Source organism: Xylona heveae (genome assembly GCF_001619985.1).
Source record: "Xylona heveae TC161 unplaced genomic scaffold L228scaffold_7, whole genome shotgun sequence".
Lineage (NCBI taxonomy): Eukaryota > Fungi > Ascomycota > Xylonomycetes > Xylonales > Xylonaceae > Xylona > Xylona heveae.
Window position 1 is genome coordinate 900,093 of NW_017264199.1, and position 15,848 is coordinate 915,940.

Genomic DNA, 15,848 nt, shown 5'->3' on the forward strand with positions numbered 1-15,848 from the left:
TTCCTGATTTGGTAGCAAAAAAAAAATTTTGACAAATACGATTGTTAACCATGGTTTAAGCACTCTTTAGATTTCTGGAAGGCTGGGGGTCAACACCTCGGGGGTATCAACGCCGATGCTAACGGAATATTATCCATGTGGAATGAAAGGATCAATTGTTACAGAAAAGGAGCTAAGCAGGGCAGAGGCCAGGACACAATACCGAGTACAAGATACCGAGGCAAAGTAGACTTACTTTGTATATGTTCAGCGGGAATTTAATAACGAAAGACCTGTTTCGGTGCTACGGAGGGGGCGCCTTGAAAGGTAAACATCCGATTAGAATGGGGCAATTAATTGTCTCATCCAGTACTCTGGGTAAGCATCAGTCAGCACAAGCCACATAACATGACCTTTGCCGTGATTAACTACCAGGCGTTTTGGCGGCACAGGACTTGGGCAAACAATTAATTCCGCGCCGTACGGAGTAAACAGGGACAGGGAACTCCGCTTTCCGATGGCCGACATTTTACCGTACGGGTTGACCGAGGGCCCCTAAGATATTGGTTCGAAGTCAATACGACCCATAGAAGTGCGCCCTATCAGCAATCGGCAATGGACCAATGGCTACTACTTACCTACTTACCTTCCTAGAGGTAGGTAATTTATCGTTAGCTGCTCAAATATACACAGTACAAGTCTAGTCGCTACTAAATTAACATCTTCAGCGGGTTGGAAGAGCCATGGAAAAAGATCAGAGATTTCCTAACTTGGCAGGTGCTGCGACATGCGCTACCTCCGTTCCAAGCCGAATCAACAAAGAATCCAACAGGAAGGATGACGCCAAGAAAAATGAGTCCATTCCCTCGTGGTCTCTGCCTGGTCGTGGTTGCGCTTGATTTATGCATACCTGGGCTTGGCTCTTGTCACGCACTTTTTTCGGGCTTGGGGGTGTCCTGAAGGATTTGCCGAGTGTCCGATTTATGCTTCACCAATAACCTTGAAATCCCGCAGATGCGAGTTCGTTCCAAAACCTGGTCATGAGGAGATTTGAGTGCAGAAACCTCCATTAGGTCCTTGCGACATTTCCCCCCTTTTTTTCTTTTTTTTCCTTTTCCCCCTCCTCCGTGACCTTGCAAAACATCGTAATTGTGACGCATGGAAGGGGCACGAACGGCGAGGTTGTCTGGTAGGGAAAGGTAAGAGATGATCACGACTGGGGGACGTTGCTTAACTGTTCCTTGGCCTCTCATGCACATACTCAGAATGTGGAGCTGCTGATCGTCGTCTAGTGTAGTTCAGAGTGACGAAAATTATAATGCAGAATAATCAACAATTTCCCACCCTCTCCATTTTTACTTTGACTCCTCGGGCATCGTCGGCCGACCCCCCTTCCTTTTCCTCGCTCCACCCTCCTTTTCACCCAGGTTTTAAGGTTGTTGCGTTCGCTTAACTCTATCTGACCGATCATTCCAACTTCGGACCGTCCGTGGGAAGTGAAAAGTTTACCTCTGTCAGGGACGACCCCAGATGAGATTTCTTCCGTTCATGGAACAAGTCTCTCGTAAAGGAGTCAGTGTTGCCAATCGGGGCTTCAATGCTCTCAGAAAACGATCTCGCGCCTGGACCCAGCCATGAACTACAAACTAGGCTATGCAATCCATGTTGAGAGACTTGTCTCCGGAGAATACCATTAAACCCAGACCGTTCGATCTTCTTGCTGAATCGAATTTCCCCCATCTTCCAGTACAGACGACTTGCTGAAATGAGAAAGGTACGTGTTGGAGTTGAATACAAATTGGGAAAGCTGTTTGTGTACCGGATACCTGTGCCGGCCAGGTTGAGCCGCAATCAATTTTTACTCGATCTGTACTTTGTACAGCAAGACCCCAGTGATTCGAGGGCATCTGAGACGGAGCTCCGACCTCGCACAAAAGTGCTCTACTACATTAGTAGCTTCGTTGCATCGAATAAGGAATCATCGAGTGGGCGATTAGGTCCATAAAGTGGGGATCCATCTCGCTTCTAGAGCGACGCCCCGAACATGCTATTGAGCTGACGCGGCCTCAGACAGGTCCTTTGCGCCTTGATCACTTGTAACTAATTATCACGGCCAAGGGCGTGCCTTATGGTCTCATCGTGAAAAGGGATGGTGCATTTGCTAACGCACACTATTTAGACTCAAAAACTACGCGAAATGCATTTTCCATGCAGAGGAGATCTCGGGGGGCGTCCAAGTCAGGGAGAAATTGCTTGGACAGACCCAACTCCAGCTGTAACTAGCGAGCTGTCCACGACAAGGCTTGCTATGCACACCGAATCTGTAAAAGCCTCAAGTCGGTCAGCGCTTCAGCGAGCGAGCGAGCGAGCGAGCGAGCGAGACGCATCGCGAAAGAGCCGCTGACCCTTTAACATCACTCTCAAATGCTCCAATAGTACGGCGTAGCTCAGAGTCCCCCCGGCGTGCTGGACTAGGAACAAGGCTAAGTCCAGAAGGAGGAATAAAACAAAAGGAGAAGGACTTGCCAGTTTCCTCCTTTGGGATACTTTGTTAGACCTTTAATATGTTATTTTTGTTAGCTGTCATCATCTTAGGCAGAAACTACAGCACGGATCAAGCGAATAATCTCGTTTTTCAAGAAGAGGTAAACTACCTCGGGCGTGTCCCAAACGATTTGGTCGCCCAGTCAAACGTATATTACGGCGGTGGCGTTGGCCTTGATTCACTCAACCAGTTAAATCGTCTGGGAATAAATTATTGGGTCATGGAGAACATGGTTTGCTATGCTATTATTTGACCAACAAAATGGATCACCCCCCATTCCCCATCTAGAGGGAAAGCTCTCCTTGCGCTCATCTCCACTGGATTAGTATTTGGGCGCATGGCAGTTGCCGCTGAACAGTACTCTGTAGGGTAGCCTCGCATAGCTCGGCGGAAGCGATACCTATTGGAGGGATGCTCGGCGTCAGGCAAATAAGTTTTAGAGTTGAGTGGCGCACCCGACTAAAACGTCAAGCCTTTTTTTGACCACGGTGTATGGGTCAGCTTGGGAATACAGCCACTGTCTACCCTAGTTGCCTGTAATAACTAATGAACCAAGATACCGGCGATCTGCTCCGGGGCCTGAAACCACGAAAAGCAACTTGGGACAAGGTGGACACGTCGGGATTGCAATGACCGCGACATGAGGCCCACCGTAGGTCCTGACCGTTATCTTTTTTCCTCCTGGAAGCGCAAACCAGCGGAAATCTCGGCTTCAGCGGCAAAGGATTCGGCTTCCCCCTCCTCTGCAGTGCATATCCCTTCTGGGAGCTTCTACCTTTCTACCCTTTATTTCTGCGACGGCCCGCGTCTGAAACCCTTTCAACAGCCAAGCAAAATGCAGAGCTTGCGATACGGTTGGGTTCAAAATGACAAGACACTTGCCGGCCAAGCCCTTGACCGATCGTCTATTAGGTAAATGAATCAAGCTTAAAAGACACCCACACCCACACACTTTTTAGATTATCGAAACTTATTTGTCTTTTCGGGAGGGGTGTGTGTTCTGGTAATAGAGTACGGTAATCATATGCGAGTACTTTTTTGCGTGTAATAATGTCACGCTATCTCCGGGCCGGGGGGGCCAAAGAGGGTAGGTAAGAGATATAAAGTGTCCTCTAGTTGGGTAGTCTCGCCCCCCTCAGGTGGCCCTTTTTTCTTGTTTGGTGGGGAACAAGGTTACTTTGGAGCGTCAGATAGGGTCGAGCGGACTTTCTTGGCTCTTGGCCCCGACGGCGAGCCTCCGCGAAAAAAGAGTGGGCTAGAGTGGTTAGGATGCCTTAAGGAGAGACACTAGGAGGATGACCTTAATTGATTTAGTTGGATAACAACGCCTGAACCTAGTGTTTAGTCAGTCTTGTCCATCCACCCCCAACTTTACCTGGCGTCAGAAATAACGAACTGCAAGTTACGCCATTAGTCTAATTCTTCCGCGCTTTCCTTCACCCTCGCCGTAAGAGCAACAAGGAATTACCAAAAAAAAAAAGGGAAAAAGGAAGATGAGCTGCTATGCCCTGTCTGCTCAGAGACCCGCAAGACCTTCTGGCCCCCTCCCCTCCCGTCTCAGCATCATCTCTTCTGGGCAAGTCGGGAAGGCGCGGCAAAGCCTAATTCAAACACGACAAGTATCCACATTAAATTACCTGATCATTCAGTGTCATAATTTATCGCCCGCCTTGTCCACACTTACCTTAGATAGCCGACTAACCCTGAGAGCCAGCCAGGCAAGGGAGGGAGATCATCGCTGTCTTATTGGCATGGATCCCCTGGGGACGCGCACTTGCCGTCAATTAAGCTCATCCACTCCGGAAGAAAACCTACTCCATCGGAAAGAGGCACAGCGAGTCTGAAGATAGCCTTTTCGCTCTCTCGCTCTCTCCCACGCCCGCACTTTACTTTCTCGAGCCACCTATTTCACACTTTCTCTCTTCTCTCTCTCATTATTCGCCCCTGCGCAGCGCCGCATTTCCGCTTCTGCATTCCTTGACGTCTTTCCTCCTCTTCGTCTTTTTAGTAAACATTACCTGGGTACTTTGGTTGCTCTCTTGACGTCGAGCGTACCTCCCTCATACTGTTTGCTTTTGGCCAACCTTGATGCTTACATCCCACAACATACGATTTGCCGCTCTGACCGTCTCTTACGCCCCAACATCACCAACTCCTTGGATTTAAGTCCACTATTCAAATTTCGCTTGAAGAACCATCGTTATTGGTGCTTGCGCCCTGTAAGTTCTCCCATTCTCCCATCCAACGGCTGGGGTTCTTCATAAGGCGAGTGGTGGTTCTTGGATGAAGTCCTGGTTTCCCTGCGCCATTTAGTCATTGTAGGACGATGACCCGAGCCGCATATACATCACAAGGCTGTCTGCATGCCACTAGCCTTGATTTTTTCACATCCTTCTTTTATTTTTACCAGACTTTCCCGCAGTCTAAATACTACTTCCCAAACAGCTCGCTGACTTTTCATCGTCAATGGCAGACTCGAGACTGATCCTTCTAGCCCTTCTGATTTCATACTTGGACGCCTGCAAGTGCAGTCTACCACTCTCTCGAGGCTGACTTGGGTCTTGCCCTCACATGACGAAATTTCTCCCGCGCCAGACTCTTTAATCGTCACCCCAAATTCTTGCCACGCCATGGAAACCTACCATGGCCATGTGCGTACCCCTGCGGACGCTATTATCCTCTTCGAAGCATGCCGACTAGGTTTATTGCCTCGAGTTCAGCGGAGATTATCGGAAAAGGAACGTCAGTCAATAAAGTCCGGCTCAGTGTTTGTCTGGGATGAACGAGAAGCGGGCATGAGAAGATGGACGGACGGGAAATCATGGAGTGCAAGCAGAGTGTCTGGAAGCTTCTTGACATACAGAGAAATGGAAGGCAAGAGAGGGGGAAGTGGGTTCCCCGCCCCTGTCGCTGCAGCAAGGGCTGGCAGAACACCAGACAGTACCCGAGGAAGCGACTCAGACTTGGACATGGCAGGCACCGACGATGGGCCAGACGGATATCGTTACAAGCCGGATGGGTTGATGAAGCAATCATTCAGCATCACGACCTCGACCGGTGAGCATCTTCACCTGATCAGTTACTATGCGCGCTCGCATCCTGCTGCTCAGGGCTTGATGCAGCCGACCAACGACCCGGCCCTGCGGCACATTCGTCCGCAGAAGGGCATGTATCCCGAGTCCACTGTGCACGAGCAGCAGAATGTGCCCGTAGTCACTCGCGCTCCCATGGGCGGTACTCCCTTTGCCATGACTCCGCATGCTATTCCCGTCGGTCCTCCAGCTTACGCCCGCCCTCCATCTGCACATCAAGGGGCCTACCCGCCTCCAGCCTACGGCTGGCCGCCAAGCCCGATATCGACTCCTCCGGCCCACTATGCTATTTCACAATATCCTCCCGGCGCATTGCCGCCGCCCTCTGCAGTGGTTGGCCAGCCGCCCGCCGTTCAATACGCACCCGTGATGCCACCACCCACGTCGCAACCAGTTGCATCTGCACCGTATGACCGCCCCGTTGAGACGAGCCTCCCTCATCCGCCCCCTCCTCTTCATCGAAGCCCCGCAGCTAGTGCTGGGCCGGCACCTCTGCCACTATACGTTCCGAATCCGTCGCCTCGCGTTGCGCCAGCAGCTCTGGTGACTCCTCCGCAGCCGCCGCCTCTACAAGGCTATACCTCGAGCCCGATCATTCCGAAGATTGAGTCAAGGCTCACTCCATCTCTGGCGCAGCCGATTCATTCCGGCACTCGAACACCCCCATCTTCATCGGCCATCTCACCTGCCTCCTCAAGGCCGGAGATCTCTGAGCCAGACGTACCTCCGATGAGAACGGCTCGAGACGATGATACCAGTAGGACGATACCTAGCATCGGAACGCTCATTAGCCAGGCCAATGAGAGCCCCGCCGCAATTGCTCGAGCTGCAAGCCGGACAGAAAGCAGAAGTCCACTCGTCTTGCCCCCGCAATTGGACGGCCCTCATGATATTCCAAGTGAAAAACTCGGCTTCGGCGAAGACATGAGGGCTTTACGAGTGCTAGACCGTGCTTTTTCTGCTTAGACTTGGACTTTGTTGCTTCAAATGCGAGTGCTATATAAAAGAATTGTGTGGCATTTTCACTTCATTTTTGTAACAAATCGTTTTCATTTCTGCTTCCCAGGGAAGACTACATTTGTTTAAATAGCCGGGTCGCTCATATGCTTTTGCGCCGGCACATTTAGACATTTAGGTTCGCTTGTTACGCGCGCCTTGATGAGTCCGCGGACCTTGACTATTGATTGTATCCATCGTCCAGGGTCGTGGCTCGTGATGATGATGACAACAATTTGGAACTCCTTTTTTTTTCCTACTTTTTTTTTTCTTTGAAATTACTTTTTCTTTTCTATTCTCTGTTGTTTATCTTGTACATAAAAAGGGGTGTCGGAAAGGCGTCTTTGGAAGAGGATTCTGATGGTTACTGTGGTGTCAGTTGGAGGCCACTCTGTCAATATTGTATATCATATGAGTTTCGTCACATGTGATTTCTTTTGCGAAACAGTGGTGATGTCTATGTGTCTATCTTGGAGGATTTAAGGAATATATAGGCAGTGGGGATTTAGCATACAAAGTGCCATTGGTCTACGGAATAGAGTGCTCACGTTTTACAGGCAAAATATACTTCTCTTTCTTTTTTGGCTATGACGCATAATTGAGCGCTTGCAATGTTTTTGCCTTCGGTTCGTGATCTCCCTAACTGTTTGGTGATAGGAAAAAACGGGTGGTTTGACCGAAGATTGTACCCGTTGCTTATAGTTCAAAGATGATGGATTTGGATCGGTCCAAGGCACCGCATGTACCATAATTGGAAGTATCGCTGTACTACACTTATCATTTGAGAAATGCGGCTTCCATGTTTGCATTCTCTCGGTGACCGACTTCCGCATATTATACAAGCTCGGATAATGTCAACCAAACAAGATCTCGGAACATGGCACCTTCCTACCAACTCCTGCTTGGGGTTGATTGCCGGCGCCTCAAATCTTTTTGATCAACTGCCGCCTTTGCCTGGCTTCTTCTTCTTCCTGCATTCATATTGTTAAAACATATCTCCATCCACAACGCTCTTTCATTATTCTTGATTGTGTTTGGTTCTTGCTGCTACCTTATAGATCTCATGGTAACGTATCTCCGCTCATGCTCTCTTTCTGTTTATTTACGAACCTGTGGCTCTGATTTCTAGGACCCTCATACTCCAAGATTCTCGGAAGAGTCTGATTGCTATCTAGATGCCCATCCTGACATGGTCTTATTTGGTTGCAGTCTTGAAAGCGATACGAGATATAGACCTACATTATCTGGAACAACAGTCATTTTTAACCCTCGAGAAGAACTGATCGACCTGCTTAGAGCATTACGGCCTTCATACATGGCAAGACCAAGAATTAATTCAGAATTCGGTCCAAGTAGCAGGAAACATAATCGTACTAGCAGCATCCGATGCGAAGCAGGAATTAGAACTTGGGATGGATTGCAAAAAGAAGTCATGGCATGGTTTGAGCTCTCTGAGAGAGATGCGTTTGAGAGTCGGCCGGAGGAGCAGGCCTTCCTTCACCTTGTCTATAAAGGTCGCCTACTCGACCCGGAACCACTCGATGCCGCACAAATCTCACAGACCTTGATTTCCTTGATTGCCGCCCAACTGTTGGCCTCCTGCAGTACTATATTCAATGACCCTGCGCTTGCAACCTTGCCGTCGGCGCTCTATCGCGATAGAGACAATTCAGAGGCTAAGCATATAAGCAGTTTGCGATTACATTCATACTATAAACAGTATCCAGCGTTCGGCTATCAAGCAAGGAATCCTTCTTTTGCACTGGCATGGCCTGCTCTGTACGGTGGACTATCACCTGACGAGCAGCTTGCTGATGAACTTGCACGGCGCCGCCGCTCCATGCGATCCATGTCCGACGAGAGCCAGGCCTTGAGCATTTTCCCAGCCGTTTCACAAAGGGCCCAGGCCAAGGGACCAATGAAAGGTCAATACCCTGCAAGAGCTCGGCTTTCCTTGCCGGCTTCTGCAAAAACTGGTTTGAAGAAGAGCGTCAGTTTTGACACCGGCGTGCAGATCCTTGGGCCTGCTCTATCGGCGAGACCCGCGAGCGCAAAGCATCTTATGATTGACCGACATTCTCTTGCAGACTCAATCCCACCCAGCAGATGTCAGATGAGGTACGCTGTAATGGACAGCCCAGGAGGCTTATTTCCGCTAGAAGCACGTTCACTCGCAAAGAAGCCTAAAGGGAGGCGGAAACAGTTTAGACGCTCCTCTTCGAGAGTACACCTTGCTTCAGAGTCGCACCCATTGTTTATTCAGCCTATCAAAAAGTTGATTATTCGGCGATGGAGGATGCTTCGTGGTCGACGGGCTCCATCTATCATTGCTAATTCGACTCCGGACTCGAGTGGACGGACAGAACACTAGCAAAACGTCCGGGAAGATTCTTTCCAGCAAAGGTGGCCATGATTTGGGCACTTGAATGACCTAGTATAAGTGCAGCCAATCCACACCGCCATGGGATTGCTGAGTTTCGGTGGGTATGTCACCACTCGATGTTATTATCAAAGAATCTATGCAAAGGAAAAAGAGACACGGTTCGGGGCAGGCCGTTCCAGAGATCCACAGATTTGCTCTAGATGCACTCAAAAGAATCTATTTCTCTGTCATTGAGGAACCATAGCCGTCCTGGCTCCGTGAAGGAAACCTCGCCGTCTTTTTCCATGAAATAGACCGGCAGCTCCGGAGCTTCCGACCATGGCGAGTCGTGGCGTTCCTTGCCATGCCCTTTCTTGCTTTGCTCACGCGTCTGTTTTGATGCCTTGGGATAGGCAAGGCAGAGGATCTGTCTAAAATAGCGCCAATCGGTGCCCATTGGAAGTGGTTCCTCGGATCCAACTTGGTAGACGCCATGAATCTTGGCCCGAGTTGGATGTGCAGGTAAGCCACCAATGCCTGCATGAGCGAGTCAGTCAGTATAACGCACACCTATGCACCTCTATAGCGCACTACTCCAAGAGCCTCACCAGAATAAATGCGCGAATTCATCGGCAGGTATACATTAATCTCCCCGCCTCCAGAAGCTTCAACAAAGGACACTTTGACAAATAATGGTATTTTTACCAGTGGTGGGTATCGCGGAGGAATGAGGCAATCTATTATCCTGTCCCATGGCCTAAATGTTTTCATACAATCCGGAGTACGTAACCCGATAGCAGCTTGAACGTCACGATTTGAAGGTGCTGCGAGGAGTGTTCTAAATTGCGCCAAACTCGCCAAGAAAACAAGATGAAGAATATTTGAGAATCGCATTTTTTTTTTAATTTGAAAAAATGATGCGTACAAGGCTTTTTGCTTCTGGCAATTGGGTCCTGAGAGCCATTAAAATACTAAATCATCTCTCCGCCAAGAAATAAATCGGACTCTAAATTAGCTGTAGCCGCGCGCTCCTTGTGAAGACCCATTGTACGAAGTATGTTCTAGTAGGGATATGTTCATGCCCCCTTGTAGTATGAGACGTATTCTATTCTTGAACGTGAGAGACTGGGGAAGATGAAACAAATATGACATGGTCAGTTACCACAGAAGAAGCACAACATTGTGAATTTATTGCAACTACTCCGTAGCTATCACTAACGTAGTTATTCTAAGCTGTCAGAACAGGACGGGTTGACGGCCGTTGTTTACGGTGAGAGGCGACGTCGGGCTAAGCGAGACAGCTGGACCGGGCTCTCGGACTTACCTACGGTAGGTAATTGAATCTCGAGCAGCTTGTGGTAAATACGTCGATGCTAATCAAGGTGCCTGGCGACGAGAAGCTTGCGATTGAATACAGTGACGACGCCCAGATGGCCGATGAAGAGCCTTCATACATTGATTATGAGACATTTCTCGATCCATCATTTTCCGCCGAGGCGTTTGCGAATAGCTTGGTGATAGCTACAAACGATCCGACAGACTCACCACTTGACCTTTCGACACCACTGTCTCGAGTCCTCTTCGATGTGCAGGAGATCGACACTCATATACATAATCTCACAAGCAAATCAGCTATTGCCTTGCTCACGTATACCAAAGACCGCAACGAAGCCAGCCAGCGCATCTCTCGAGAAATAGAAGTCCCGCTTCAAAAGTTGACAGACACCTATAACAGATTGGAGAAGGAGGTGATTCGAAAATGGGAGACCGCAGACGAGGCTCGCAAGGTTACGGAACGATTATGGGAAACGGTCTGTCTTAGCCGGTCGGTCTCGAGATGTCTGCTTCTCGGCCGGCAGCTGGAGATGCAGATGGCGGAGCTTGGAAACCCGATATCTTCCTCATCAATGACGGCGCAGGCCAAGCTAGAGGATCATCGTGCACTTGTACGATCTGCCAATACGGTTGTAGCTATACGACGCCTCTTTGCCGCTTCAGGGCCTGGAGAAGAGGCGCACGGTTTGGAGAGGGTGAATGTGATAACGTCGCTGAAGAACAGCGTCATTCTGCCCGCCGAGCAGCGTCTTACTTCCCGAGCGCAGCAGTTTGTGCGAGACTTTTCATTATCCACAGTCTCTTCGTCGAATGCACCAGGCGGTGCACCGACCATTCCTACACTCTCACCCGCGACATATGCGCAGGGCGAAGATGTAAAGTCGAGAACGACCTCTGCAATTCTAGCCCTCTATATGCTTTCTACACGTCCGGATGGCTTGGCGCTGGCTACCCATGATCCGAATATTCTCCTTTCCACCCTCCAGACATATCTACAGACCGCATCAGCAACATCTGTGACGGCTCTGGCAAGAGCGTTAGCCACCTTGCCTACACTTGATCGGGCATTGGTTGAGGTATCTGCCCGTTGTCAGAACATAGTTGCTCTCGAGGCTCTACTCGAGTCGATAAGACCACCCCACCCCTCCCACATCGCTGCAGGAGATGAGCGCGAACTCAACGCGCCTTCTAATATGCTGCAGCCGCTACTGCAATCGCTCGACACTGCATCTTTGCCTTCATATTTTTGGCGATCTCTTGCTTCGTCGCTCTCATCCCGGGTTCAAGATATCATTAACCGAGGTGGCGTCTCGGCCCGTACCCTGAGAAGCAACAAGGAAAAGGTAAAACATGCAATCCGCAATTGCGTACTGCGGGGTTCTCAGCCGCCGTCCAAAACACTGAGTAAAGGTACGGCTGCGCTAGGAGGGAATTGGGAGCGAGAGGCCGCAGTCATGGTTGGATCTGTACTCGGTGTTCTTGGGCGATAAACATGGGGCGAAATGGCTTGGCGTCAGGGCTGAAACACCAATATTTCGGACTGCCGAAGGGAACAGATCCAACATTTTGTGCGGCTGCTTTAACAGGGAAGGGGAAAAAAAAAAATAGAAATGGCCTGAATATGTTTGGCATTTGATGGGAGTTCTTCTATTATATTCATCATGAAGATGTGTTGCGGGGCTCGAGTTTTAAACACATTTTGTCGCTTTTATTACCTGTATGGATTATTCAAGATACCATGTGTTGATTTCCGTTTTTTGACGGGGAATAAAATAAATTACGTATTTGGGATCATTTCGCTGTGTCTAGTGTTGTACTAGTTGTTTACAGAATGCAGAAAATAAGCAGGAACAGATGATTTTGCTGTACATTAGGCGGTTCGGAGTAAACAAAAGAAGCCTTGGTGATGGTTCAAATGTCTTAGTTTGGTGGAGAGGTGGGGAGAGTTGCTTCCGATACGCAGGTCCCTTGGTGGAAGCTAAGAGATGAACAGGTAACTATGGGTGTTTCTGTAGGTAACTTAGGGTACGTGCCTAGCTGGGCAGAGCAGTACGGCAGACCAGGGCAAAAGTTTCCAAGTCACACTTGCGGAAGAAGTAGAATCTGCCCGAAGGAAATGTACCGGAGAAATTCGGCGAGATGAAGCATGAGCACCAACGGTTTAAATAAGAACCATCTCCAGCTGCCATTAATTGAGATAATCCATTCAAGCAAGCATAATACTTCTTTCCGAATCACAAAAAGCTGCATCAGTCACAAGCAATTCGACTCATTTCGAGTTTCCGCAGAAGACTCAGCTTCGAGTTTGCGTCAAACTCGCCGAGAATCGGCCCCACTTTAGCCGGTTCGATTAGCAGCGCAGACCGCCCTTAGGCCCCACGAACCGAGAAGAAGGGTCCGTTCAAATTTGCTTATTTAACCACGGCGAACACCCAACCAGGGAAAGGAAGGCCAAAAAGAATCGACTTCTGTGTATAGACTTCATATCATCGTTATTATTTTTCTTTTTGTTACCTGTATTTTTGAGATATATCATGTCTTCATCTCCCGAGGGTAGAGATCGGAAGCGACCCAGTAAGCAGCTCTTTTTTTCCCTTTCACCCCTCCCATTGGTTTCCCAGTTCGCTACATACCTCCTCCGCTCGCACCACTTTGAAATTTTCTCTCCCTGCGAGGGAAGACTGACAAGAGGAGCGACACTGTTTCAACACTGTATAGCCGGCTAGAATGACTGACTCGATGACTGGAATCGTTCAATCAGGGACGCAATCTTGTCCTCCCCCAGCTTTGCCTCAGCTCGTGTCTGAACAGCATGTTCCGATTGCCTACAATGACAAGGATACCAAGCGACTTATTGTCGTCCTCTCCAACGCCAGCTTGGAGACCTACAAGGCCGTGTACGGTGGTGGCCGCGGAGCAGCGGGCCGAGATGAAAAGTACACTCTGTTGAACAGCGACGAGCACATTGGGGTGATGCGGAAGATGAACAGAGACATTAGTGAAGCTCGACCGGATATCACCCATCAGGTCTGCTCATTTCTCCCCCCCCCCCCCCCCCACCTTTTCTGGTTCGATTTTATCTTCTACGTCCCTCGTTACTCATGCTTAGGTAGTGCTTGCTCACTCTGCTCGACTCCCCGATCAACAAGGCCGGAAGGCTGCAGATCTACATCCACACCGCCAAAGGTGTCCTGATCGAGGTCAGCCCGACGGTTCGGATTCCTCGCACCTTTAAGCGGTTTGCTGGTCTCATGGTCCAGCTTCTGCACCGTCTTTCTATTCGGTCTACTCAGTCACAGGAGAAACTCCTCAGGGTTATCAAGAACCCCATCACCGACCACCTCCCTCCCAACTGCCGAAAGGTTACGTTGAGTTTTGAGGCTCCCGTGGTTCGTGTGCAAGACTACATTGCATCGCTGGGCTCTAATGAGAGCATCTGCGTCTTTGTCGGCGCCATGGCCAAGGGAGCCGACAACTTTGCTGATGAGTTCAACGATGACACCATCAGTATCAGCAACTTCAGTTTGAGTGCCAGTGTGACTTGTGGAAAATTCTGTAATGCGGCAGAGGATGTCTGGAACATCATCTAGTCATTTTGAGGTTTGCATTTAACGAAGCGACGACGATTTTACGAACCGATTGCAACAGGTGACGGCAGAAATACACACAAAAAAAAAAGACCTCGAATTACACAGGATCCCCAGAAGAAGACCCAGAGCCCGAACGCGACACTTTACAACGTTTGAACCCAAAAGTACGACGAAAGAGACTCTTAATGGAGAGACACAAGAGGGGGCCGTAGAAGAGCCGCGATCCTAACATCAAGGCTTTCTTTTACGTCTCCCTCAGTTTTCAGCATTGAGGGTTCTGCGGATGGTCTCTGTTTTTACAACCAAAACAACAGGCTTTCAACAGACTCAAGCAACCTTGTTTTTTTTGTTATGGAGCTCTTCAACCTTGCTCCATATTCTTTTTTTTTTTTTTTTTTTTAATTTACTTTCTTGATCTGTGTCTCTTCTCTTTCGCGTTCCGTTCTTGCTTTTTCTCACCTTTTCACCCTGTTCCTCACTTTGCCTTTTGAAGGTGTTCCAACTCCCGCTTGAAGGGATGAAGAAGTGGGTTCTTGTGTGTGTAGGTCTATGTGGATTGTCCTTTTCTGCCTGCTCCGCCGACGCCACTTTGGCAAAGGCCGATCATATCATTCTTCTCTGCTTTAATACTGGTGTTTACGGCGTCATTGGTGGGCCATGGAAATCACTCAATAGGGTAGCATAATGGTGGCAAAACTTCGGCGTGTCCGATGTACAAATCAAAAATAATTTATCAAGCAATTTTGACAACCAAGCCAAAAGGAGCTTACATTGATGACAGACCAAAGCCAAGGGACGGATGTATGCCGGTGGTTCTCAATGTAAAGGTGAGCAGCTTGGACCGTCAGAGATGAAGCAGAGCCCGTACTGGCAGAAGGGAATTCCTGATTTCCGCACTGATCATTTGATCTCCACTCTGATTACCGTATGACAGGGCCCGCTCATCAAGATGGAGGGGCTGTCACGTGAGGGGGGGCTGGTTACCCCTCGGTTTGGCGGCACGAGGGGTAGAAGACACATCCAGGGGTCTCTGGTCTATCCTACTACGGAGGTTATACCTACCTTATCAAAATGGACGACATATTGCTCTTTGAACTCGTGAGGCATCAGACAGTAGGCGTAAGCAGCATTCAAGCATGTGTATACTTTGTACAAGCAGAGGCAAATGGATCATTGAAATCGGATACATCACTTCTACATCGCGGCCCGATCACATACGGCAGACATGCCTATGGAGATACTCCTAGTACTCCCGTATGGGGGGCGATCATGGTGGAGCGCCAAGTTCATTAATGGCTGATCAAAGTCAAACCAACGAACAATCAGCCCAGCCCGCGTGTTGTCAAATGTCAGGTTTTTCTACTGACGTGGACCATTATGGCCCACTATGGACCTTTACTACGAATAAATGAATTGGTATGGAGACTTGTGCCATGATCACCCTCTTACTCACTCCAAAAGGAGTCCCGGCATCAACCGTCGATTCCCCGCAGAAAGACGGCAGGCCAATCAAGATGACGATATCAAACGTTCTAGGCGGTCAAGCATCCAACCAGAAGTCGCCGGCAGTCGGTGAATAGACGTGTTTCTGCAGGAGCCTCAACGTGGCACGTCCTGACAGCCAAATTACCCATCTTGAGGCAAAAGACATGGAATCGGTGGCATCCAATCCTTTCTTCCCTGTCCTCTATCGTGCCGATCCGCCCGCCCTGCTCAACCTTCGCGTTGTTCCCTCTCTCTTTAGCCCTGCCCTCTTTAGCTTAACTTGATCTTTTCTATCATTGGGTCTTTTCTGTTCAGCATGCAGTGCGTGGCTTGCTGGCCCTGTCTTGAGTGAGCAGCCCAAGCCGGCTCCCTTGCTATTTAGAGACACTTCCAGTTTTTTTTTAATCTTGGGCGTGCATCTGCTGTGCTTCCATCTTGCATTTCCATCGCCTTTGCATGCATCA

The 15,848-nt window shown here is 49.3% G+C and overlaps 7 protein-coding genes across 7 annotated transcripts; 5 read left to right on the top strand and 2 right to left on the bottom strand.

Moving 5' to 3' along the window:
- Positions 1-587: 587 nt before the first annotated feature.
- L228DRAFT_159556 (hypothetical protein) lies at positions 588-968 on the bottom strand. The gene has a single exon (XM_018329383.1). It carries the CDS (start codon positions 885-887, stop codon positions 690-692), a length of 198 nt encoding a protein of 65 aa, XP_018187323.1. The 5' UTR covers positions 888-968; the 3' UTR covers positions 588-689.
- Positions 969-5,154: 4,186 nt separating this feature from the next.
- L228DRAFT_269224 (hypothetical protein) lies at positions 5,155-6,582 on the top strand (the record flags this gene model as incomplete). Its single annotated transcript, XM_018335251.1, has 1 exon — positions 5,155-6,582. The coding sequence occupies one exon, from the start codon at positions 5,155-5,157 to the stop codon at positions 6,580-6,582; it is 1,428 nt and encodes a 475-aa protein (XP_018187324.1).
- Positions 6,583-7,701: 1,119 nt separating this feature from the next.
- L228DRAFT_159639 (hypothetical protein) lies at positions 7,702-9,264 on the top strand. Its single transcript, XM_018329384.1, has one exon. The coding sequence runs from the start codon at positions 7,802-7,804 to the stop codon at positions 8,981-8,983; it is 1,182 nt and encodes a 393-aa protein (XP_018187325.1). The 5' UTR covers positions 7,702-7,801; the 3' UTR covers positions 8,984-9,264.
- A 91-nt stretch (positions 9,265-9,355) lies between these two features.
- On the bottom strand, positions 9,356-9,990 carry L228DRAFT_248512 (hypothetical protein). Its single transcript, XM_018332864.1, has one exon. The coding sequence runs from the start codon at positions 9,866-9,868 to the stop codon at positions 9,545-9,547; it is 324 nt and encodes a 107-aa protein (XP_018187326.1). The 5' UTR covers positions 9,869-9,990; the 3' UTR covers positions 9,356-9,544.
- Positions 9,991-10,331: 341 nt separating this feature from the next.
- Positions 10,332-12,075, top strand: L228DRAFT_248513 (hypothetical protein). Its single transcript, XM_018332865.1, has one exon. It carries the CDS (start codon positions 10,345-10,347, stop codon positions 11,797-11,799), a length of 1,455 nt encoding a protein of 484 aa, XP_018187327.1. The 5' UTR covers positions 10,332-10,344; the 3' UTR covers positions 11,800-12,075.
- A 689-nt stretch (positions 12,076-12,764) lies between these two features.
- On the top strand, positions 12,765-14,039 carry L228DRAFT_248516 (nucleolar essential protein 1). The gene is made up of 3 exons (XM_018332866.1): positions 12,765-12,883; positions 13,071-13,336; positions 13,423-14,039. The coding sequence occupies exons 1-3, from the start codon at positions 12,844-12,846 to the stop codon at positions 13,897-13,899; spliced, it is 783 nt and encodes a 260-aa protein (XP_018187328.1). The 5' UTR covers positions 12,765-12,843; the 3' UTR covers positions 13,900-14,039.
- A 237-nt stretch (positions 14,040-14,276) lies between these two features.
- L228DRAFT_248517 (hypothetical protein) lies at positions 14,277-14,757 on the top strand. The gene has a single exon (XM_018332867.1). The coding sequence runs from the start codon at positions 14,417-14,419 to the stop codon at positions 14,582-14,584; it is 168 nt and encodes a 55-aa protein (XP_018187329.1). The 5' UTR covers positions 14,277-14,416; the 3' UTR covers positions 14,585-14,757.
- Positions 14,758-15,848: the final 1,091 nt, after the last annotated feature.

What these genes read in the sequence shown, in the direction of transcription:
- L228DRAFT_159556 (XM_018329383.1), bottom strand. Translation starts at nt 887, where the DNA reads ATGCATAAATCAAGCGCAACCACGACCAGGCAGAGACCACGAGGGAAT.
- L228DRAFT_159639 (XM_018329384.1), top strand. Translation starts at nt 7,802, where the DNA reads ATGGTCTTATTTGGTTGCAGTCTTGAAAGCGATACGAGATATAGACCT.
- L228DRAFT_248512 (XM_018332864.1), bottom strand. Translation starts at nt 9,868, where the DNA reads ATGCGATTCTCAAATATTCTTCATCTTGTTTTCTTGGCGAGTTTGGCG.
- L228DRAFT_248513 (XM_018332865.1), top strand. Translation starts at nt 10,345, where the DNA reads ATGCTAATCAAGGTGCCTGGCGACGAGAAGCTTGCGATTGAATACAGT.
- L228DRAFT_248516 (XM_018332866.1), top strand. Translation starts at nt 12,844, where the DNA reads ATGTCTTCATCTCCCGAGGGTAGAGATCGGAAGCGACCCA. An exon ending in TAGAGATCGGAAGCGACCCA is followed by an intron (nt 12,884 to 13,070) that starts GTAAGCAGCTCT and finishes TCGTTCAATCAG; the next exon opens with GGACGCAATCTTGTCCTCCC. An exon ending in GACCGGATATCACCCATCAG is followed by an intron (nt 13,337 to 13,422) that starts GTCTGCTCATTT and finishes ATGCTTAGGTAG; the next exon opens with TGCTTGCTCACTCTGCTCGA.
- L228DRAFT_248517 (XM_018332867.1), top strand. Translation starts at nt 14,417, where the DNA reads ATGAAGAAGTGGGTTCTTGTGTGTGTAGGTCTATGTGGATTGTCCTTT.